At 37.3% G+C, this 22,866-nt stretch overlaps 4 protein-coding genes across 5 annotated transcripts; all 4 read right to left on the bottom strand.

The window, feature by feature from the left end:
* Window positions 1–448: 448 nt before the first annotated feature.
* LOC110756809 (Tetratricopeptide repeat (TPR)-like superfamily protein) lies at window positions 449–3,556 on the bottom strand. The gene has a single exon (XM_021958270.2). The coding sequence runs from the start codon at window positions 3,313–3,315 to the stop codon at window positions 574–576; it is 2,742 nt and encodes a 913-aa protein (XP_021813962.2). The 5' UTR covers window positions 3,316–3,556; the 3' UTR covers window positions 449–573.
* Window positions 3,557–4,183: 627 nt separating this feature from the next.
* Window positions 4,184–7,485, bottom strand: LOC110756952 (cyclin-dependent kinase-activating kinase assembly factor-related / CDK-activating kinase assembly factor-like protein). 2 transcript variants are annotated; one of them, XM_021958454.2, is made up of 8 exons: window positions 7,334–7,445; window positions 7,201–7,252; window positions 6,458–6,537; window positions 6,249–6,348; window positions 5,529–5,602; window positions 5,346–5,449; window positions 5,066–5,131; window positions 4,184–4,659 (listed from the first exon to the last, which is right to left on the bottom strand). In XM_021958454.2, the coding sequence occupies exons 4-8, from the start codon at window positions 6,311–6,313 to the stop codon at window positions 4,393–4,395; spliced, it is 576 nt and encodes a 191-aa protein (XP_021814146.1). In that variant the 5' UTR covers window positions 6,314–6,348; window positions 6,458–6,537; window positions 7,201–7,252; window positions 7,334–7,445; the 3' UTR covers window positions 4,184–4,392. The 2 variants fall into 2 exon arrangements, with proteins under 2 accessions (XP_021814146.1, XP_021814145.1); XM_021958453.2 differs by lacking the exon at window positions 7,201–7,252 and having other exon boundaries at window positions 7,334–7,485.
* Window positions 7,486–7,809: 324 nt separating this feature from the next.
* SCPL29 (serine carboxypeptidase-like 29) lies at window positions 7,810–12,988 on the bottom strand. The gene is made up of 10 exons (XM_021958277.2): window positions 12,447–12,988; window positions 11,967–12,074; window positions 11,266–11,361; window positions 11,084–11,176; window positions 10,403–10,488; window positions 10,050–10,313; window positions 9,366–9,499; window positions 8,780–8,875; window positions 8,413–8,518; window positions 7,810–8,242 (listed from the first exon to the last, which is right to left on the bottom strand). The coding sequence occupies exons 1-10, from the start codon at window positions 12,721–12,723 to the stop codon at window positions 8,081–8,083; spliced, it is 1,422 nt and encodes a 473-aa protein (XP_021813969.2). The 5' UTR covers window positions 12,724–12,988; the 3' UTR covers window positions 7,810–8,080.
* A 1,455-nt stretch (window positions 12,989–14,443) lies between these two features.
* Window positions 14,444–21,626, bottom strand: LOC110756902 (Rhodanese/Cell cycle control phosphatase superfamily protein). Its single transcript, XM_021958387.2, has 13 exons — window positions 20,880–21,626; window positions 19,339–20,295; window positions 18,841–18,941; window positions 18,612–18,726; window positions 18,270–18,347; window positions 17,987–18,079; window positions 17,411–17,494; window positions 16,792–16,890; window positions 16,603–16,665; window positions 16,351–16,381; window positions 15,554–15,600; window positions 15,152–15,210; window positions 14,444–14,951 (listed from the first exon to the last, which is right to left on the bottom strand). The coding sequence occupies exons 1-13, from the start codon at window positions 20,931–20,933 to the stop codon at window positions 14,717–14,719; spliced, it is 2,016 nt and encodes a 671-aa protein (XP_021814079.2). The 5' UTR covers window positions 20,934–21,626; the 3' UTR covers window positions 14,444–14,716.
* Window positions 21,627–22,866: the final 1,240 nt, after the last annotated feature.

Below are 22,866 nucleotides of genomic sequence, written 5' to 3' on the forward strand. Positions count from 1 at the left end.
AGGGCACCTCTTTTTTAATAAATAGTCTCCCTAATTTTTACTTTATGATATAATGATATGGTCAAACTGCTTCTAATTGTTTGAAAACTTTCATTTAGACAGTTGCTTTACACATTTTATATGTAGACCTGAATTAAATTATTTGTTTATTTCCATTGATTTCCTGATAACTCAGCCTCTTCCCATTTGCTTGAAAGTTGCCAAGCATCATTATCGAAATGTTGTGAATCACTTTAAAATCTACTCATTCATTCAGAACATCTTGGGCTAGTATATGAGCATGGGCACCCTTTCCTTCCAAGCTTGTTTTGCAAGGGCAAGTTTGGAAGACAGCTCAGGCCAGAAAAATACATAATCAAGGGACAGTGGTTTCGGACTGCGTAACTTAATTCAAGAATGACATATATTGTAAGAGAAGGCACGATGGCTAGCTCAACTAGCGAATAAATAAGCAAATCAAAACGGATTTTATTTATTTATAAGACCACAAAGCCATGTCTTATCCGTATTATTGGGAGGCATAAAAGGAAAATTGCCGTAAATTGTATACAAGAGCAATGAGCAATGTAAACTTTACAACCCCATCTGCTTCATCCACAGGGACCACTTTACAGCCTCCAAATATTCATCATTTTTTCGCAGTGCACTAATGAGATTGATGTAGGTTATCTTATCAGGCTGTATACCATTTTCTCTCATTTCCTTGACCAAATGAACAGCATCTTCGACCATTCCTGCAATTCCATATGCCTTAATCAACGTGTTATAGCTGCACAGATCAGGTCCGAGTCCACATTCTTTCAACTCAGTCAGCACGTCAGCAACTTCATCAATCCATCCTTGCTCTCCATAGATATTGATCATAATGTTGTACGTGTAGTGATCTGAAGCACAGCTTGTTTCCTTCATTCTCTGCAAAACGCTTCTAAATCTCTCCATTTGGCTCTCTTTCCCATAAGCATCCAACATAGTATTGTATGCTTCAAGGGAAACTGAAAATCCTTTAAACTGCATCTCTCCAAATGTCGAAGACATGTTTCTTAAGTCTTTATTCCGCCCATAAGCAGCTATAATAGTATTGTAAGAGATCATATCAACCAAACCCCACTTTTGGGCCATCCAGAACAACTTCCTAGCCTTCTTCAGAAGCTTTGCTTTCCCATATACATCGAGCATGACATTGAAGGTGATGGTATTAGGAACAAACCCACGTTGAAGCATCTCATCAAAAATCTCTGAGATCTCATCAACTGGCAAAGCACGAGAACAGCAGTTTATGACACAATTGTACATTTCCTGATCCCAAGTCACTCCACTTTTCAAGAGTTTGTAGTAGAGATCTTTCAACTTATCAAGCCTGCCACGTCGCTGATAAATACGAAGCATATCTCGGAACATATAAATGTCTGGAACAATGCCCTCCTGTTTGTCCATTGTGTCTAGAACAGAGCAAGCATCTTTCAAAGCACCAGCTTTTACATACATTCTTACAGCAATGCTATAGGCAATCATGTCCAAGGCGACTCCAGAAGATTTCAACTCGACATAAATTTTCTCTGCTTCAGTGAATAGACCCATGATGATATAGATGTCAATCATTGTGCACATGATGTGCATGTTTGGCTTGTCATCATATCTGGCCATTTGCTTGTATATTTTAACAGCATTCTCAAGATGACCCAACTCTTTACACGAGCAAATTAACAAATGATACAAGTTATCTTCGAAAGGTGGATCCTTCCACAGTTTCTCCCTCAACACTTTCATAGTATCATCCACTAAGCAGTGTTTCACATAAGCCATGACAAGAATGGAACAAGAAGTCTGGCTGACAAGAATGTGTTGATAAAAAGAACCTCTCAAAAGGCGAGGCACTTTATCAACCCTTCCAGCCTTCTCATATGCTTGCAGAAGAGTACCAAGAATTGAGGAATATTGGCACCCCATTGTCAGCATATCATCAAGCGTCCGTATGGCCCCCTCTTCATCCTCATGTTTGGCTTGCAAGTTTATTAGTGTGTATAGGTTAGACGAATTAGGCTTGTACCCTAACCGCTTGAGCTCTTTATAATACCATTCTGCTTCCTTATAATTGTCAGCTCGACCCCAACCTTCAATCATGGAACGGTAAGTTGTTTCATCGGGCTCTAATCCGGCATTCTTTATGCCCTGAAATAGGTGATCAGCAGCATCCATTTTAGATGCCTTCCCATATCCAGTTATCAATGTATTGTATGCAATAATGTTTGGAGAAAACCCTGCTTCTTGCATGGAGACCAATACTAGTTCAGCATCATCTACTTTACCCTGCTGACAATAAGCATTAATCATTACCAACCAATTATCCAGATTCAGTCTCACTTTATCTTCTTTCAATAAGCCAATGATCTCTTCTGCTTTTTCATATAAATTCAAGCGGGTGTAAATTGTGATCATTGACGAGTACGCAGATTGACATAAAATTCCAAAGTTCCTCATTTGAGAAAAAGTAAACTCGGCCTCCTCAACATTCCATCCCTTCTGGTAAAGTCCCATTAGCATACCAAATGTTGCAATGTTCGGCTGGACCTCATGTTCCAGCATCATTCGAAACCACTTTCCTCCCAACTCAACTCGCCCCAGTTTACAACATGCATAAATAAGCGTGTTGAAAACCTGATAATTCAGTTCACATCCCAAATCAGCAATCACTTCCTGAACCAATTTTTCAGCTCCATCCCAATCTTCTCTCCGACCCATTACTCGCAAAACTAAATTGAAAGCACTCACATTGCGTTCTAATTTCCCATTGCTTCTCATCCACTCAAAGAATCTGAGAGTTTTGACATCACTACACCTCTCGAGCCGTTTCAAAATATCATTGCAATGCTCCAAGCTCAAGTCAGACCCAATAACAGAGTAATCAACATCAAGTTCCCCATCATTCACAAACAAATTCTCCAATTCCCGTACCCACCTACTCCTTCTTGAACTATACTTCAAACCCTTTTCTCTTTTGACCTCATTCTTTGGGCCGCGAGACCCCTTAACACTTGCTGGTCTAAAATCCAGGTTTTGTTCAGCCAAACTCTCATCTACTCTATTTTTATTCGAGGACATAGACAGAGTGGTTTCTTCACTCATTTGATTCAGTTCCGAAATGCTCGACAATTCAAATTTGAACCCAGAGACCTTAATACGATCGACTCTATTCGAAGAATTGACTACTGAAGCTCTACTAACATGACTGTAGCAAAGAGAATTGACTGCAGAGAAATTGAACTTCTTTGAAGAATCAAATGTCTCCAGAGAAACAGAAAACCTCAGTGAGGTCATGATACAAAAGCAAGTTCAATGCATCAATTACTCACCCGAATGAATAGTCGGTGCAGAAGAAGTGTAATTTCAGTTTAAGAAGTGCGGTGGGAGAAAGAAATGAGAAACCCAAATACCCAAATGCCCAAATGTCGGAGTGGGTGAAAAGGTGAAGCAGTAGAGTTGGAGATAATGGAGTTTGAAGCAGTGGAGGAAAGGAAAGTTAGCGCTCTTAGGATTTTATTGGTCGGTGATTCTTAACGGTCCTACACCCGTGTTATTCTTTTTCTTTTTTTTGGTCGGACCCCTGTTATTCTTTGTTAGCTAGCAAGTGCATTGGCCTGTTTTTCGTTTTCCCGTTGAAATTTTTTTTTTCTCCTCAGAGCCCTTTTGGGGTGGTTATGCCATAGAGAAAATTTTAGGTGGATAAACTTTAAAAAGCTAAAATATACAAGAATAAGATAGAAAATACAAAAGTATTTTAAGATGAGAAAGCATCTACTTCATTAATTTATGGGAGATTCACTATTATACTCAATATATGAGTCCAAATTATATAAAAAACCCTATATGAAATGGACTTTAAAAATACACCCAAAAATTATTTACAACATAACAAAAAGGCTTTTAGCTTCTTTTAAATTCCAAAACTACCATTGATTTCTTAAAACAAACTCAATCTCAAAACCTCATAAAAAAGCCCAAAACACTTAATAGAGCATCAACGTAATTTAATAATCAAAATTAAATTCAATAGGACCAGCTATCATTTTTTGGGTTTTTTTTTTGTTTGTTTATAGAAATTAAATGGTGTAGGGTTCATTTATAGTTTTAGTGCTAAAAATGGGTTTATGACTAAATATCTCTTAATTTTGTAGAACCTCAAAAATACATGAACATCCAAAAATATAATTACTTATAGAACTCAGCCAAAAATCTGGTTTTTGTACTAATACATAATATCTTTATCCTCATTTGTTATCCCTCACCCCGCAGCCAACAATCTGAAACTTCTTTTAGATATAAGAAAGAACACAGGTCGCTGCTCTTACATGAAAGGCCATGTATTACATTACAGACTTTAATAACACTATGATCCTACGAAACCCAAATGCTACTGAAGGCTTCTTCAAGTGCCCTCTTCCTGCTTATCTCTACACTCCACCCTCCTGCCCTACCACCTCTCTCTGCTCGGAGCTTCATCATTTCTTCATCGTCAACAGCATATCCATGCATATCATGCCCCCCTCCAAGTGGTAGTGGTTGTGGACCCATGCCAGTTGGTCGTGGTTGTCCTGCAACTGTAGGGGCATACTGCCCCTGTGTACCAGTACCAAATCCTGCTTGAGAGCCTTGGCTCAGAGCCTGTCAATAAACACATAAAATCAGTTTAAAAAATTATGTACTTCCCTTTGGGCTGGAAAATTGGCACAATTTGGAAAAATAAACTCATAAAAAAAATGAAACATCTATTGAAAATAGCTTATCAGTACAATCATTACATTTGGAAATTATACAACTGAACAATCAATAGCATAAGTGTGGTTTTTCTTCGGTGCTTCACTGCACTGTGTGTGCTTGAAGTGGTAGTGTTGGTGCTTGGAGTGGTCGTGTACCAGATTCAAGTGTTGTGCACCAGACTCAAGTGTTTGTGCTTGGAGTGGTCGTGTACCAGATTCAAGTGTTGTACACCAGACTCAAGTGTTGGTGCTTGCAGCACAATTACGAACTCAGAAGCAAATGATGATACATGAAATAACTCCATTCTTACCGCATCAGTATCATTCTGTGCAGGATGTCCCTTGCTCGCTGCTAGAGCTGCAGCAAGCTCTTCAGCCTATTCAATTAATAACACTAGCATCAGAACCTTGGCACAGATTTTGCAGAAATATATTAAATCGTTCACTATTGCCAGCATTGGGAGCTTCTTCTTTTTTTTCAAGTAATGTGAAGGCAGCATTACGACTTAAATCTCATAAAGCAAAGCCAGCAGGTTAGGAACCCAAAAAAGAAAGGAAAGGATAAAACACTGTGATTTTATTTTGAAGTACCTTACGGGCTCTATTAATCATTATTTGTTCAGCATTTTCTTCCTGATACTTTGCAATTTTTGCTTCAATAGCAGGGACATCTATTCCATCGATCAAGTTAAATGCTACCAGAGAATGATTTTTTTTTGTCAGCCTAACTTTTTTCATCAAGAATATAAGAAACACCTAAGCTGAAAAACTTACTCATGTCCTCCACTTCCTCCAAGTAATCATTGTATTCTTTCAAGGACGGAAAATCCTCTTCCCGTTTATTGAATCTAGACAGTGAACCATCTCCATCAGAGATACATAATAGAACTGCTATGCATATATTGGCTAAGAGAGAAGCAAATAGCATAACTAACAGTACATATTACTGAATATACCACTTTATGCCAAAAAGAAAAACAGTGCTTAAAAATTACAGTTCAATAAATGAGCACTAACAATCACTTCCAACACTTAATACACCAAAAGATTCTATACTTTCTTAATCCTTAAGCTTGAATGCCTTTTAAAAGCAGACTCATTGTTTTCACTCATTCATACAAACTACAAAGTAAACAACCACCACACTACAAATTTTTCTCCAATAAGTATTTAAGTTAAGGATTGGTTTCATACTTCTAATCTTGGCTGTTGAATTGCATCTAAGAAGCTACAAACACATTTAATGAATGCAATCCAACGGCCAAGATTAGAAGTATGTAACCAATCCTTAACATAAAATACTTATTTGAGATTCTCCAATAAGTATTTTATGTTAAGGATTGGTTACATACTTCTAATCTTGGCCGTTGGATTGCATTCATTAAATGTGTTTGTAGCTTCTTAGATGCAATTCAACAGCCAAGATATATATATATATATATATATATATATATAGAGAGAGAGAGAGAGAGAGAGAGAGAGAGAGAGAGATACATGCTCGCAATCCTCTTCCTGACAACAATCTCCTTGTTGTGGGGATTAGAACTGGTAACCACCATTTTTGTTGCCCCTCAGCCCTTTTCCCCTTTTGTTCCTGCAACATCAATGGTATCTTAAGTCCCATTCTGTGTTTTAAGTTTTAACTGCAATAAGATGAAGTTATATATACACTGGAACAAATTCTTGGAAAAGTTTACACTGACCTCTATTTGGTGCCCTTTTCGGGAAAAAAAAAAGCTCTTAAATATGAGCCCTCAATGTTCAATCATCAAAGGTAACATATCTGGGCAATGAAAGATTAAGTCAATTAGGCAGCCCAGGTTACAGTAACATGAAGCGCAATCACTTTGCACCACTCATAGAGGAATTGGATTCTACATCCTTAAGATGAAAACAGACTTAAATATGGAACTGTAATATTAAAATATAACATCAAACTGTGATACAAACATACACCGAACTCCATATGCCTACCAGAATCTATAACAAAGCTTGTAACCTAAAAAGAGAAAGAAATTACCGATCCCTACTTATTTACTGATAACATAATCCTGCTGGCCTACCATACCTCAGAATGACGACATAGTAATCTTTAACACAAAGCATACAACTTTTTGAGCTTTACTTGGCGAAAATTTTCATCATCTAAACGATGGGGTGTTCTTAGTGCATTTAACGATTCACTTTTTCAGTTTCACTCCCTGAAGACGTAAATTGTAAATGCACTAAGAACACCACATCCCCAAAAGAAAATAAAGATAGAACCTTTTTATAATATTTAGGCACTTTGATTCCAATATGAAACATTCCGTACGAGAATTATCGAACAGGTAATGAGCATTACTAAAAGTTTAGTAAGTAGAGTTAATTGAGCATGCAGTTTGTTTAAATAAGATGAAGGCATTCAATTTAACAAAGAAGAAGAAGATTGGTTAGACTTAATGACCATGTTGGTCGGACCCATGAACATATGCGTACCAATCCAGCTTGATCAGAACCTGGGTCATGCAGGAATTGCACAAATCGACAATTTAGAGAGAGAGAGAGAGAGAGAGAGAGAGAGAGAGAGAGATGCATACCTAGCGTGGTTAGGATGAGTAAACTCCCAGCACCATTGGTATTGAAAAGAGGAGGAGTGGAGGAGGTACCGTTTTACATAGGAGGAGATAGTTGAGGTGAAATACAGAGAGAGAGCCGACAAGAAGGGAAGCATTGGAAAGCCTTGGGTAGGGCTGATGATGACAAACCAATGAATGCTCATTCTAATTTTGGCCCAAACTTGTAGACTGTGATTAAATAATGGGCTTTTCCAATTCGTAGGCCCAATTAACCTCTGTGATTGTTTTTTCGTACGTATCTGCAGCTAATTTCCTGTTTTTTCAACTCTTTATTAATTTCCTCTTGGTAAGAGCATTCACCCCCCCTTCAGTATTCAAATCTCCCGCCCCCAATATCACTCACTCATGTTGTTCATCAATTCAAGGTCCATTAGGATAAGTTAAGAATTAGTATTTTTCTTGGTTCTTGATGAACTTATTCACTTCATAAACTCGTGTTCAAGAAAAATAAAGATTTGTGGAAATCTCGTAGTGACATGTCGTCTTAAAGACAGGGTAAAATCTTGCATAGCAGTACATGATTATTGAATGGCAAAGCCTGTTCTAACTTCAAAATGACAGCCACTCTCAAGTTCCTTTTTTTTTTTCTTCTTAAATTACAACGTAAAACAATGTGACCACTTCCGCAGTAATACATACTAAGTAACCAAGCATTACACTGCATGAATTTTTCCTGCCAATTCAAGCACCAATTGCGAAAAGAAACCTTCAAGAGTCACTGAAAAGTTCTGAAGAAGGCATTGAAGATCCTGACAAGAAAGCTTTGATGAGTGTAAGCGCTTGCTTGGGTTTGTGCAAAGGGACTTCATGGCCTGCTCCCCTCACCGACACAAATGTCAGCCCAGCATATTCTTGTGTCCATCCTCCAACCTGTTAACGAGGCCTAATTGTATTAATGCCTACTTCCATAAGTTGGGAAAATTTCAAAGAAATACTTGTATAATTGACAAGACTTGGAACAAGAACTGTATCCCATTTCAGTATTCTGTTTATAATGAGTAGAGATATGGGAAGAAAATAGTTCCCAGAAGCTGCTTTACCTGCCCATCATCATACCAGGGACGCCAGGGCTTGACAGTTGGAAGCTTAAGAGCGTCTATACTGTATCGGGTAGATGTAACTGGGATCACGGAATCTGTATCACCACTGCCATAGACGCAAAAATAGCAAAAGTAGGATGATTTCCAACATGTTAGTTATATGAAAATGGCTCCTGTAAATGACACAATGACACAAACTACTCATATAAAGACAATGGTAAAGAAAAGTATTGAGTGAATATTTTGGTCTACCAGATGAAATTCATATATGTAATCATTTAATTAGAATCTAAAACTGTGATGTGACTAATCAAAAAGTTTAAACAAGTAATCATCAAATCTATATCTGCAAGATGTTGAGATGGACCTGAACATCCATATACGAAGTCCTGAATGTATCAGCTCCTCGTAGACGTCCAGCACTGTCCTCGGAGAATCCTGCCAAGTGGTGTATACCACATCACTGCAAAACAACAAAAAAATGGATAAACATAATATGTCAACTTTTCCACTCAGTGCCTTGTCAATCAAGGTCATCACTTTTAAAAGCAAAAACACTCTCACATGACATGCTTATATAAGCAGGTGAAATAAAATTTTGATATGTGGTTTAAATTTTAGGACAATATATCCCAGTTCCAGGCAAGGCACATTTGACCAGCTTCGGCTCCCCAACCCGGAGATGGAGACAAAAATAGTGATTGACCAAAACTTCAATGAATTTTTCATCTCCTAACCATTAGTTTAAAGCAAAGTCCATATTTATCACAGACAAATATGGTTTCTTGCTCTTGCAAACCAGAACTGGTAGTATTGTACAGGTGTAGCAATTCAGTAGGGATGAATTTCCAGATAGCCAAAGCAATCTTGAGCTAGCGATGGACTAGCTCATTTGAAACCATAACTTCTAAAGCAAACAAAAGCTTTGAAGCACTCTTTTCATTGGTTTATACCTGCAGGTTGCCCACTTAGATGGTGCATGATTTGGATTAACATGGAGAGCCTTTTGAACCTCAGGTAGATTGAAGTATACAACTGAGTGTGCCTCTGTGCAAGGATCATACTTCTCACTGATGCGGCCCACCTTCTATCAAATGGCATCACATTCCATCATCAGTATGACAATAAGTCAACTATCATTGAAAGATTTGAGACCTCAGTTTGAGGTAAATACAGTCATTCACAAGGCTAAATAAATTCATAAGTTCATGATAATGAAACCCCCCCCTCCTCCCCCTTCTGATCCCATTAAGAAACAATGAAGAAAAAACAGGAAACTTAAGCACAAAGAGAGAGTGAAATCATTTTGGGATTGTTCTTACAAACATATATTTTGAAAAAGAACCTTTTGAAGAATTGGCAGGTGATAAATCAAGAAACCCCAGCTAGTTACCAATCTGATCCACAACTTTCCATTAAACTGAACCATATTAAACAAACTTCGAAAAGAGAGTAGAAGTAAAAGAGACCATAGTATTATGTAAACCATTTTCACCTGGTTGGCAATTTGAAACATTTAGAATGTGCTATTCGTCTTACATTTTTTCTTTGGTGGGGAAGGGGGAGGGGGAAGAAAAGAAATTTAAAGTAAAAAATAGCTCAGATGGAACGTAGTAGACAATTTATTGTGGACTCACATGCATTCGTTTCAGCAGCCGATTTGACTGGCTAACATTAGCAGGGCATGCAGGAGTGTAGATGCTGTAAGGGTCAATGTTTCCAAGTTCTGCACTAGCAATGTCTAGAATATTGTCACATGAATTTGAGGTGTGTATAAATGACTGGAAGTCACAAAGAAGGTTCAGCGACTTGTATGTTTGATCAGAAATCAAACCAGCCGACCACATAAACTGGAAAACCCCCAAATGATCATGATAATCATCAGTCAGAGCATTGCCCACCTGCATAACACATACTTTGTTATTTTAATGTGTTTACACAATGTACAATATCCCCACACCTTTGTGATAGAAAATCACCAAGTCTATACCATATAACCCTTCAGATTAATTGCTTTTTCCTTAGTTTCCAAGTTGTGCTTCACAATTGCTTGGCTTAGCTGAGGAACATAATGTCCTGGTACACAAGTTTTGGGTGGTTAAAACTAGAATACAGAACCAAGTCGTACAAAATATACCAAAATACAGCACAAGAAATTCGAACATGTTATGCATGAATAAGATAAATAAAGGTAGAGCTGCTACTCATTTTGCATATGTTTTGTTAGGCTACTATCTCAAACCCCATTCCTCTTGTCCTGAAACCACTAACTGAAGTCACTTTCTGTTTGTTACAATATCCAGACTGAAAAAGCTACAATTCTGTAATTAGTTTTCTTTTTTAATGGTGGGAAGGAAGCCCTGATGAGGTTGCTTTAGTCAACCAATGTTCCGAGTGAACATGATATACTGCATCCCAAAGCAATAAGTATACTAAGAGAACCAAAGGATGGGAGGTAATAATGTACCACTCCCCTACCTCCCCAACATACTAAGAAATCAAAATAGAATAAAATATAAAATGGAACGAAGTACTCCTTTTACAACACACACGCAAAGACATGAGAATAGAGATATATTGCATTTATTTGAAGTTTTACATGTTTACTATTGGAAGGGAAAAAGGTGAATGACATGATGTAAAAGAAAACAAGCAAAGAAGTTCTGTCTACCTCCATAGCTCTCTCCAGTGATATAAAAGTCTCTTCCCTTGTACTGGGGAAAGCGCTCAAACCATTTCAATAGAAATGCTAGAGAGTCTTTAGCTGCAAAACAACATAATTATAATCTAATGTGCATAATAAGCTAACAACATAAATTGCTCAAAGCATGAAAATGAGACATGGAAAAGTACCCGTTCTTTTATCTCCATTGGATAGCAAATCAGAGGAAGTGTTTGAATAAGAAAAACCAACTCCAACAGGTGAATCAAGAAATAGAATGTTAGCAACTGCAAAAAGGTAAAAGCAATTAGACATTTTGTAAAGAACTACTAAGATGTGGTTTTATCAGTCTAAAAATATATTCTACAGTCACTGTAAGTACCACGCTTGATGCAGTGGAATAAAGCAACTTCAAGCATAAAGTAAGAGATAAACAAGAGACACACAAAGAAAAAGGTGCATGCACGCTTGCTCAACAATCATGTGCTTACTGAGAGGAATGCATATGCTCATTTGCGAACAACCTATCTGAAGCACTATATCCGAGTAAAATGATGCTAAGACCTATAATTCGCATCAAGTTTTTTTTTTTTTTAATACAGGGGGTATTGGGGGAGGGGGATTTCAAACACGGGACCTCGGGTGCAGGGGTAATGGCTCTTAACCACTTGAGCTCCAGGCCCCTTACATCCGCAGCAAGTATTATAAAGGGGAACTCACATATATAATTGATAATACACATCTTGAAATATTTCTCACACATAAAACAACCTGTAACCTCTGGCTGGTATCTTTTTATATCTGTTAAGTTTTGGCTGACATAATTCATTAAGATAATTAAAACGAAAAAATCCTAATAACCTCCTCTAACAAGTTATGAGCAGCTTCTCACCTTGATTCCAAGAGTAAGGATTCAAATATAGGGTCTTCCCGTCTGCCATAATATGAAACGGACCAACTTCCTCTGCCTCCCCGTAAGCAATTGATGAACATCCAGGTCCTAAGGAGGTGAGAAACCATTCAGAAAGAAAAAAATTATATATCAATAAAATACCAAATTGGGAAACAAAACAGTAATAGCCAAAGAGCACTCGAAAGATAAATACAAAGCTTTCATAATACGAAGCAACCATTAATAAACGAATAGGAAATTAAGCAAGTTTCTACCCAACAAGTTTATTCGATCACTAGAAAGATTTCTGGCCGCCTTCAAAAATGATTTTTTTTTCCAGAAATGTACTCCAAATATTACAGAACATAACACAAATAGTAAACAAAATGGACGGACGTACAAAATTTAACAGCAAGAGAAGTCAAACCAGCACTATCACAAAGATAAATGAGAAGCTTATGCAAAAATTTGAAGCTCAACCTCCATTTAGCCAGAGAACAACAGGCTTAGAACCAGGGTCCTCAGCAGCCTCAACAAGCCAGTAGAAGAGAGCCCTCCCAGAATCTTCATTGACAGTGGCATACCCAGCATAGTGTGCAAAGCTCAGGTTGAAGGTCTGACCAGGGAGCTTAAGAACTTTGTCCAATTCCTGTTGGGCAAGTGGGTCTGCGGGAATAGTTGCAAAAACACTGCCCAGATGAAGGTTGAGGAAGATGATGAAGTAGGTGATAACAAATGCCCAACTGGGTTTGACCATTTTTGCGGTTGAGAGAGACGGAGGAGGAGGGGGAGGGGGTCAATAAAATAGTGCTCCTGAAAACGCTGGTTTTGCTAGTTTAGCTGAGAAAAAACAGGAAGCCTGTGGTGGTTTTGCAGATAAACCATCATGGAATGTCTCTGTCTATCTCTGCAAGTCTGACCTGGGCAATAACAGTCTTAAAGGCAACAACTGATATTAGAAAAGGCTACCAAAAATGGTATACCAAAATTATTTCTAGCTATATATGTCATTTCCAAATACCTTTCTGTTTCGACCAAAAGAAAAAGGAAACCTTTCTGTTTCTGAGTCTTCCTGTCTCTAATCAAAACCTTTCCTATAATAGATATTTATAAAAATACCCAATCCTAGACATGTATTTATAAAAATACCCAGCACTATTTAAACATAGAAACATACCCAAAATGAGTTTTGGGTATGTGTGTAATGATGGGTTTTGGGTATGTTTATAAATGGGTTTTGAGTGTGTGTAATGATGAGTTTTGGGTATGTTTATAAAGTGTTTTGGGTGTTGGGTATTTTTATAATTTCAGCCCCCATTTTTGGTATTTTAGTGAAACTCCCTTCTTATAATTCTAATTTAACTCTCAGGGAAAAAAGTACCTAACCAGATCAAATTTTATTGAATTAGAGTATCCACAAACAATGATGCTCTCTACTTCTTAGCTAAAATTTAGCTAAAAATATAAGAAAGCTATTTTAGGAGCTCTCTAAAAAATTTCAACTCCAACCATACTCCCTAATTTGGAGTCATAAATGCTATAATTCTTTTTTGATTGGTCCTTCTCTATTAAAAAATAAAATAAAAAATAGTTAGCATTAAATAAAGGTTTGAAATACTCATTAAATAAAGCAGCATTAAAGTATAGAGAGTCACTAGGAGTCCTTTCTCTCTCCTCAGATTTAGGAGCTCCTAGAGAACTCCCTATTTTAGGAGGTGGATAGGGAGCATGGTTGGAGTTGTATTTTTATAATTCCTCCCTAAAATTTGTCTAAGGAGGTGGTTTAGGAAGTCCATTGTAGATGCTCTTAGTCTTTGAAATTATGATGTATTGAAAGTGATGGCATGTTTCGTTCTCCAAAAAGATAAAACAAAACAAAACATGATTTGTTATTTGTGAAAGCTCTTATTTTTATCTATCATATAAAAGAAAAAAGTTTTATTGGTTGGGAGTCGGGAAACCGGTTTTGAAAGAGAAGTGAACAACATCCTTATTCTTAGAAGTTTTACTGGTTGGTTTGTCTCCAATAGAATTAGCGGGTAAAGATTAAAATGGAGGTCTTCTGAAGCTCTGCCGGTGTTGGAGAGTTGCCTTGTAAACGGATGAAACTTGAGAGACCCAACTTGCCTGGTTGGCTTTTGAATTTTTGTATTGGTTTTTGGTCCGTCAGTCTCCCTTACTAAACAAGCATCTTTATTCTTATAGTACGTACGGTTTACAGTTTACTTTTAATCGAATACGGAAGGAAAAAAAAATTGAAAAATTTATATCTCATCGGAAAATCTATGACAATGTTGTTGGTTAGCATTTGTTGATTGGCGTGGCGTGTAATGAGTCACCTGAGAATAACTTCAAGCTTTTAAGTTTTCAAGTTGAAATGAGTCTTACTATAACCATATATTGACTGCTACCAAAATCTGTACATGACGACGGCTTCCCCTATATATCCATGTTGGTGCTTGTTTGTTGGCATCAACTGAAAATTGAATAATTGTTTTATGCAAGATGCACAAAACTCACTTAAGTTCATTAGGATGAAACATAACGACCGTGCTATAATTCTGCACAAAAGGCCAATCACCATATAGTGCATCTTCTTAGAGAATCATCAGTTAATTAACTCAACCTTCATTCACTGCTAATACAGCTCAGATCACATTTCAAGCTACAGCATGAGGCTCTAATTGAAGGAGTGCCTACTGCAAGAAAATATCAACCTTTGTTCTCTGTTGGCTGCTGAAATATCAACCTTATGCTTCGGAGAGATCTACACTGTCATTGACCGGAATTGTTGATTCAGGAGATGACTCTCGGATACCATCAGTATCAGACGGTTGAGATTCATGCTTTGCAGCAGCCTGCAATACCCGGTTTTTAACATCTGAGGATGAAGGAGATGTTGGTAGTCCAATGCCGTTTGATTCCAATTTTCCAGCAGCCCACGAAAATGCCTGGGCTCCAACTCTAACAGGCGCAAGCAGCAGCCTTCAGGGAACATAGAGACCACAATCAGACCACATTTTGAATCAACAAAATTTATATTAAGCAGCATTTGGCTGTTGATAGGACTCCAACAGCACTGTGAAAGGCGCAATATAGTGTTAAGAGGACAATCTGTCACATCATTTCTTCTGAACAAGACATTAAATTCACATTAAAAAGAATGTTAAATTTTGTGGTTTTACCTCACATCTTGCTTAAAATCTTCAGCATTCTCATAAGTTGCCACCCGTCGGTAAATGGTCTGGTGTAGTCAATGAAAAGAGCAATGAGAAAGGGGGAAGAACCAGAGACTATATGAATTTCTTAAATGTAAGTTTCTTATCAGTATTCAATTTTTTTGGCACAAATGCCCACCCATATGTAGCTATGTGAACTTGAATAGAATTCAGCAACTAATCTAGACTTTTTATCATTTGACATCTACCATAGGATAGTTAGATTTCTGAACAACAAACAACAGGGGACGGAAACAAAACAGGCATTCCAAAAATTTTAGGAACATGTTGAAAATTTGATTCAACATAAACTGAGATATGGAAGTAAATACTTCGACTTAAGCACTCATTCTAGGAAGATTATAATACCTGACCAAGGCCAACAACGCCAATCAATTGCAATGTCTTCTCCCACTCTGAAATAGGATGGATCATGCTTAATTAGGAAAGAAGAAGAAACCCCAAACCAAAAACAAGGAAATGAATACGATAAAATTTTATTGCCACTCCCGACGTTTTGAAACCACCCTCTTTCAACAAAAAAATCCCCTAAAATGCCAACTTTACTCTCCACTAAAATAAAATATAAAACAAAAAAACAAAAAACTAACTGAAAAATAACACCCAGCCCCAATCCCCAACCACCCAACAGCCACCCATCCCATCACCTCCATCGTCGGCGACTACCCTTTCCTCTCTCTCTCTCTCTCTTGCCAGATCTGTGAGGTTCTGAACATTAAATATTTCCCAAATGCTGAAAAAGAAGTTGCAGAGTATTTGTACATATAATCTAATAATATATCTTGGGCTTTGCCAATTTGACTTTGATTCATGTGCTTTACATCTTAATCTCTCAATTCTAAATCTAACATGGGCTTTCTCTCACTTGGTCACAGAAGCCAAAGATTGGTCAGAAAGCACTCGGAGAAAAGGACATTGGGAGAGGAACCATAACGAGAGAGAGAGAGAGAGAGAGAGAGAGAGAGAGAGAGAGAGGTGGCCAGTGAAAGGGGAGTTGCCGGCGTGGGCTGATGTCGGCAACGGAGATGATGGGGGTGAGGTGGCTATCAGGTGGTGAGTTGGGGTTGGGATTTTTCTTATTGGGGAAGTGGGATAAAGCTGGAATGTTATAGAATAATTTTAAAGAACATAACATATATACTCGCCTAAAAGTGCATACGATGCCGCAATCAGTCCCTGTACAGAAAGTAATTGCATTTATTAGTACAGAATTGCACTTGAAATTGCCTGGGAATCAAACATTTTTATAACATACAGAAACCCCAAGAGATCAGATAACCATTAGCCTCTATGAAATCCCACTCATCATCAATCTATCCTGATGTGTTTCATAGATCATTCTGAAGATATTTTGATTAAGTTGGAATTTAAGGTACCATGCAGGCAATTTATCTTACCACACCATACCCAAGAACTTGAGCTCGAGAAGGATTGATATTCTCCAGAATTGCCTCAGCTTCCTGAAATGATACAATTTTTGCAACTGTGCTCAAGTGAAAAGCTCAAACTTGGTATCATGAAAAGAGAAAGAAGGAGAAAACACCATTAGAACTTAAAAGAAGAAGCAGCATCCAAGTGATAAATACCTCATTGAGTATGGTAAGTGTCGTCTCGGGTTTGAGTTCCTTAATACGAAGACCATGTTTCACCCAAGACTGAAAGCCACCTTGCACCAAGTAAGGTTTCTGTAATTTTAAACATCACCAGGTTATTAGTATCTAAGAAGTTGCTTACCAATTCCAGAATACCAAAAATTATCATGCATTTGAGTGGTTCTATTAATATTTGGAACATACTAATTTCCATAAGAAAAGTCCTAATAACTTTATATAATGAGAATATGAATCTTTATCTTGCATTACATACTTCAGAGTCCTAATTTACAAACCAGTTACTCAACCATCCACATTTGCTAAATCATCATGTTGAGCCCTACTAATGGTTGTGAAAAAACTAACGTACCTATTATTTAACTTTGTATGAATAAACATTTACTTATTATCTTCTCAGTAAAAAATATATATGTGCTATCTTTTCTTATGAACAATAATGTATCTACGTTAGTTCCAATGTATCCAGGATGACCATAGGTCTTTCAGTATAGAGAAAAAAAACTAATAGATATATAGTTCACTCCTCAGGCTTTTCATTTCCACGTCTTCTATACGTCTATCATTAAAGAATCATCAAAGACTTGCTACTTGCCTTAAGCCCAAGCTTTCTCAAGGATCTTGCAATTCCTTTGGAACGAGTACCATCACCATCCATAATAATGACCTTGGACCTGTCCTACACAGAGTAGAAAACAATATAGACCTCATTATTCATTACTCAAGCCAATCAGGGAAAAATCATAAGATGGTGCAAGATATAGGGATCCTGGAGAACCATTATTCATTATGAAATCATCATATTTTCCCATGGTTTTAGGCAACAGATCCTGTTGTTGGATATGAAGTTTTTAAGCACATGACAAACCAACCAAGTCCTTGGACAAATATGGTAATAGATCTAAAGTCACCAGGTCAGTGCTAAGAACTTGAATATGAATGTTCTTTATCATTAGCATTTTCTTTCTCGCATAATCGTGGGCCAAGAAAATCAAATAGGGATTGAAGTTCTTGAGATGGAGAAGATTGCAGGATACTTTCAGGTCTCCTTGGTGACCAATTATGGTACTAACACCAAAGCATGGAGAGTTGCTAGGTCCCAGTCCAAGATCTTCCTTTGAACTTTTAGCTTGGTATAGTTTTAAGCGATATAAAGCCTAAAACTAGTTACCTGTACAATCTTCAAGTTCCGAATAACAGCAGCAGTTAAGGTATCATCAAGATCTTTTCCACTCTTCAATAACTTCCATAAAGAGCCATCAACCTGAAAAATCATTAAATAATATTGAAAACAAAATTGCAGATAGTGCATGGAGCTAAGCTCCAGAGTACATCATTACAACTGTTTTAGCATAACCCCAAATCATTAGTACGATATGACTTCTTTCACCCTGTAAAAGTTATGATACAATTGTAATTCATATTGTCAAATAACATGCTAGTAATAAGCCAACCTCAGGTAGAGTCACGCTTGCATAACGAAAGCGAGCTGCTCGTCGAAGATCAGGAATACCCTCTTTTTCTCTCATAACCTTCACAAAGGAAATTCCAAGAACCAATCATTGGCAAATTTGAGAAGCAAACACTTACAAAGAATATTTCATTATAAGTCTTATAAAGGAAATACTTTAGAAGATTTCCTTTATAGAGGTACAAGGGTCATGAATTTGAACACTGGAGGTTGTGTCTTTGGGCAATTAAAAGAATTTTGGTTGTTTTAGCCTCTGTTAGGCAAAGATTTTATAACATTATCAGCTCAGCCAAATATAAAGGCCAACAAATATGCAATATCTTGCCTCAGGTCGGACATCAATGAGCACAGCATTCTCCTTCCCTGTCAAGAGCTCCAATGTCGATTGAGGAGATAAATCTCCAGCATAACCACTGAATGTCCGCACCAGATAAATGACCCTGCAGCATATCTGATAGGAAATATAAATTTCTCACACGGCAGGATACTTGTATTCCTATATGTATAAATAGAAAAGGAAAAACAACCTTCAAAGAACAAAAGGATATCCATACCATAAAGTGGCTGAGGTGCCAAGGAATATAACAAATGGAATTATTGGATCATTTGGATCCAAGCCAAGATTTTCCTCCAACCCCTCAATAGCAATATAAACCTGCTTTCAACATGTTTAGATTCAGTTTACAGAATATTATTCAGAAAATTGTCATTGTAATAGCAAAAAACTCAGCATATACATGATTGAATAGATAATCTAAGCTTATAATGAAAAGTTTACTTTCTAATGTAATCTGTCAAACAGAAAATTCAGGACCACTATAACAAAAATGGGGCTGATGTCTTGACAAAAAAAGCATCCATTCACAAATTAACTAACCAGTTTTTTTATGTAACGAGTTTCAAAGTTACGAAATATTATGAATTGTTTAGAATAACTCTGAAAATCTGGAAACCACAATCTTTTTTTTTCCCTCTGAAGAGTACTATCAACTCTGGAATCATTCAAAAGCATTAAGCCATGAAAGGGAAGTGTATACCAAAGTTTAAAATACCTGTTGAAAAGCACTCTTGGCTGGCCCCAGGAACTCTGCTGCTCTCTTTTCAGACAAATTTAGTGCATCACTAACGTCAGGAGGAAGAAAGTCCTTGGCAGACTGGTAAGAACTAACAACAAAGGAAGCCCCATTTGATAGAGAATCCTCCACCACAACAACTGTACGTCTCAAAACATCAATAGCAGTAACAGTTCCTTTACTTGTGGCTTCCTTCAAGTCACTTGAAAATTTTGCCATTTTACTGTTACCTAATTGTCCCGTTTGATCGATTGTTGAAAACATTCCGCCAACAGCATTATCCACTGCTTCATTAGCACTTTTAACAACAGATGATACTGATGAAGTGATTGCGTCTAGTGAGCTTTTAACAGAACTTTCTCCCTTATTGACTGAAGCGCTGAAAGACTTACCAAGCCCGTCAATAAAATCCTCAATACTAGTTTTCACACTGGATAATTGATCACTATCAATGTCTATGGGGTCAGATGCAGAGGTGTCATTTTCTGGTGTTAAATCAGCAGCTGAAATGGATTCAGGTTCTACGGGTCCTGATAAAATACTTGCATTCTCAGTCGACTGATTAGTAAAGTCCATGAGTCCCTCATCAGTGGCCAATAGGCTAGAGCTTTCTACATATTTCAGTTCCACCATTCCCAACGGATGTTGTTTATATATAGTTCCAGTAGAAGAACTCCACATATCTGAATACTTGCAATTAAGATAGTCTGATTCATTTGAGCAGGAACTCCTATTAACAAAATCCATGGAGACTGATTGTTCTGTGCTTTTCACAAAGTTAGAATACAAAGACTTTGTAGCATGTGCTTTGAAGGAATCTCTTTGGAAATGCATTGCAAATGACAAGCCTAGAGAGCCCCTGCATTCCGCAATGTATCTGGCCTCAAAATCCTTCTGGAATGGGGAACTGGCATGCAATCCTCCATGTAAGGAAGTCTGTAAGATCCATTTATATACATGTAAATTTGAAATTGGAAATTTCATAATTAATATTGACCCAAATGATGACATGATGCAAAACAAAATTAGTTGTTTTTTAATTCTCAAAAAATAATGTGGTCATATGCCAGCAAGCTGATGTTCACGTGCTTATGAGGAAAAAAACCCAATAATAACTTTACTTGTGGCTCTACAGATTAGAATTATACAAATCATGAAACACAAATAACTCGCTAAGATGATATGAGGAGAGAAAACAACTGCAACCACTTACTATTTTCTGTGAAAAGTAGCTAGACGTTTTCATTGTTCTTTCAACGGTTTTTAATTTTGATTAGCTATTTATGTCCAAAGGATAGTAGCCAAGTTTTCTAATGAGACCCATTGATTCATGGAATTAATTAATAAAACTTGGATGAACAATTAGCAACTTCATAAATTGTTCAGACTTCATAAGAACGATAGATACAATTAATATATGGGAACTTAAAAGGTTTCTTTGCACAGAAATTAACAGTATATATTAGAATTTAGAAGCAAAATAACATTGAAGGATCACAACTCAGCATGTAAGATCTTACCTGGGAATGAGAAGAACAGCTTGAGGTGGCTGAGCAAACAGGCAACATTGTCATGTGATGTCAACCCGCCTAACAAAACTCGATTGCTCAAGAAGAAATACTATCAAGTTCCACCAACACTTAGCTAAAATAATCCAACCTATCAAATGGGATTTTACCAATTCAACAAGTTACGAACCATTGCATCAAAATGGGAGTTTTTCAAATAAAATTACTTCTGTAGCTTCTCCTCAGTGAGATCTACAGTACCCTGAAAATGGGTTTCAATTTTGTCTCACAATAATATAGATATGATGATATGACAAGGAAAATCGTGTGGCTTGCAGTATCCGGTATCTTCATCGCCTTTGGCACTCCAGCCTCTTCTTTGCCTCTCGTTTTTCGGTGGGGACGTGCTTGTCTTTGGAAATCTTGTGTTGTTTTGGCGCAATGTCCCTGTACTTTTCTGTATTCATTTCCATCCCCCCAAGTTTGTCGGGAAGGACCTACCTGGCGAATCTTTGACGGGAACCTATGGTGTCAGGATAGACCTCTCCTTGCGAAAATTTGTCAGGATAGACCTACCCAGCAAAAGTTATAACCGGATAGACTTTTAATATTATGTTGGGATAGACCTATCTCGGCTATCCCGATGAATATATTGTCAGGAAAAGTCTACTCGACATTGGCCGACATAAAGCTCGCCGGATAGATTAATCCCGACATAATGTGGCCAGCAAACGTCAATCCCGTCAAACTTTCGCCGGAAAAGGTCTATCCCGGACACACACAAAATTGTTGGGAAAGGTATGTTATTTATCATTTTTTTTAATTCCTAAAATTTCAACAAAAAAATCCCTAAATTATTTTATAATATATTATTCCTATAATTTTTTTACTCAAGGTAATAAAGTAGAGGCGTACTCAATTAACTACGGTTAGGTCCGGTTATGTTATACTAACTGTATATTGAAATCAAAATCCTAGGTCAAGTTACGAGAGTATCCAAGCCTAATCGAGTTATAAGTGCCCTAAAGTAGGCTTATAGTTAGGGTTAGAGCAGGGATGGCAACGGGCCAGGTAAGGGCCGAGTATGGTAATACTATCTCCGTCCCTACTCCTCATCCCCGCCCCCGCCCCCATCCCCGTCTAATCCCTGATAAGAAATTTTCGGGGAATCCCTATCCCCATCCCCGTCATCGGGGGACTATCTCCCAAACCGCCACAATCCCCCTTTTTTTTCTTCAAATTTTGATTGATGTTCATTTGCATATTTTAAGCTTGAGATTGGCATGTAAAAGTTCAACCAAAATCTCACCTATTACTCAAGCCAATAAGCACAGTAGTGTTCTTACATTAATATCATATTTTCCTCAGTATCCCAATAATAAACCATTGAAAAAGAAAAAAAAAAAAAACCATCGTAAAACAATCTAAAATGGGTCTTTTGTTTTTTGGGTAAAATGAGGCTTTTTCAAAAATTAAATTCAAACCCAAAAGCCCAGTTGGAGAAAAGAAACAAAACCAAAAGCTGAAACATGAGACTTTATTGTTATGTCAAATGCAACAAAAAAGCCGTCTCGGTGAGACAGAGAAGAAACAATCAAAACCCAAATCTTGACCAAAATCAAGGCATCAAAACCAAAACTCATTAGAGCCTAGAAATTCCAGAGTGTAGAAGAAGAAAAAGAAGAGAAGACAAAGACAGAATCTATGAGTGATAAACAGAGAGAAGAAGTAGGAGATAAGAAGAGGTATATTATATAATGTATTTACCAATTTTAAAATTAATATACGATATCGGGCCAAGGTCAAGGATGAAGATACAAGTATCATCCCCAGCCAATACTCGTCGAGGATTTTTAAAATTCGAGGATTCCCGTACAAGATCCCCCTTTTGACCAAAATTTCCACTGTTAGGGTCCGAGACCAGACCCAACGAGGATTTTTGCCATTCCTAGGTTCAAGGCTCGAGAAAGATTTTGGAATAAGTTCGGAAGCTAGAGAT

This window comes from Prunus avium, chromosome 7, assembly GCF_965620075.1.
Source record: "Prunus avium chromosome 7, drPruAviu1.hap1.1, whole genome shotgun sequence".
Lineage (NCBI taxonomy): Eukaryota > Viridiplantae > Streptophyta > Magnoliopsida > Rosales > Rosaceae > Prunus > Prunus avium.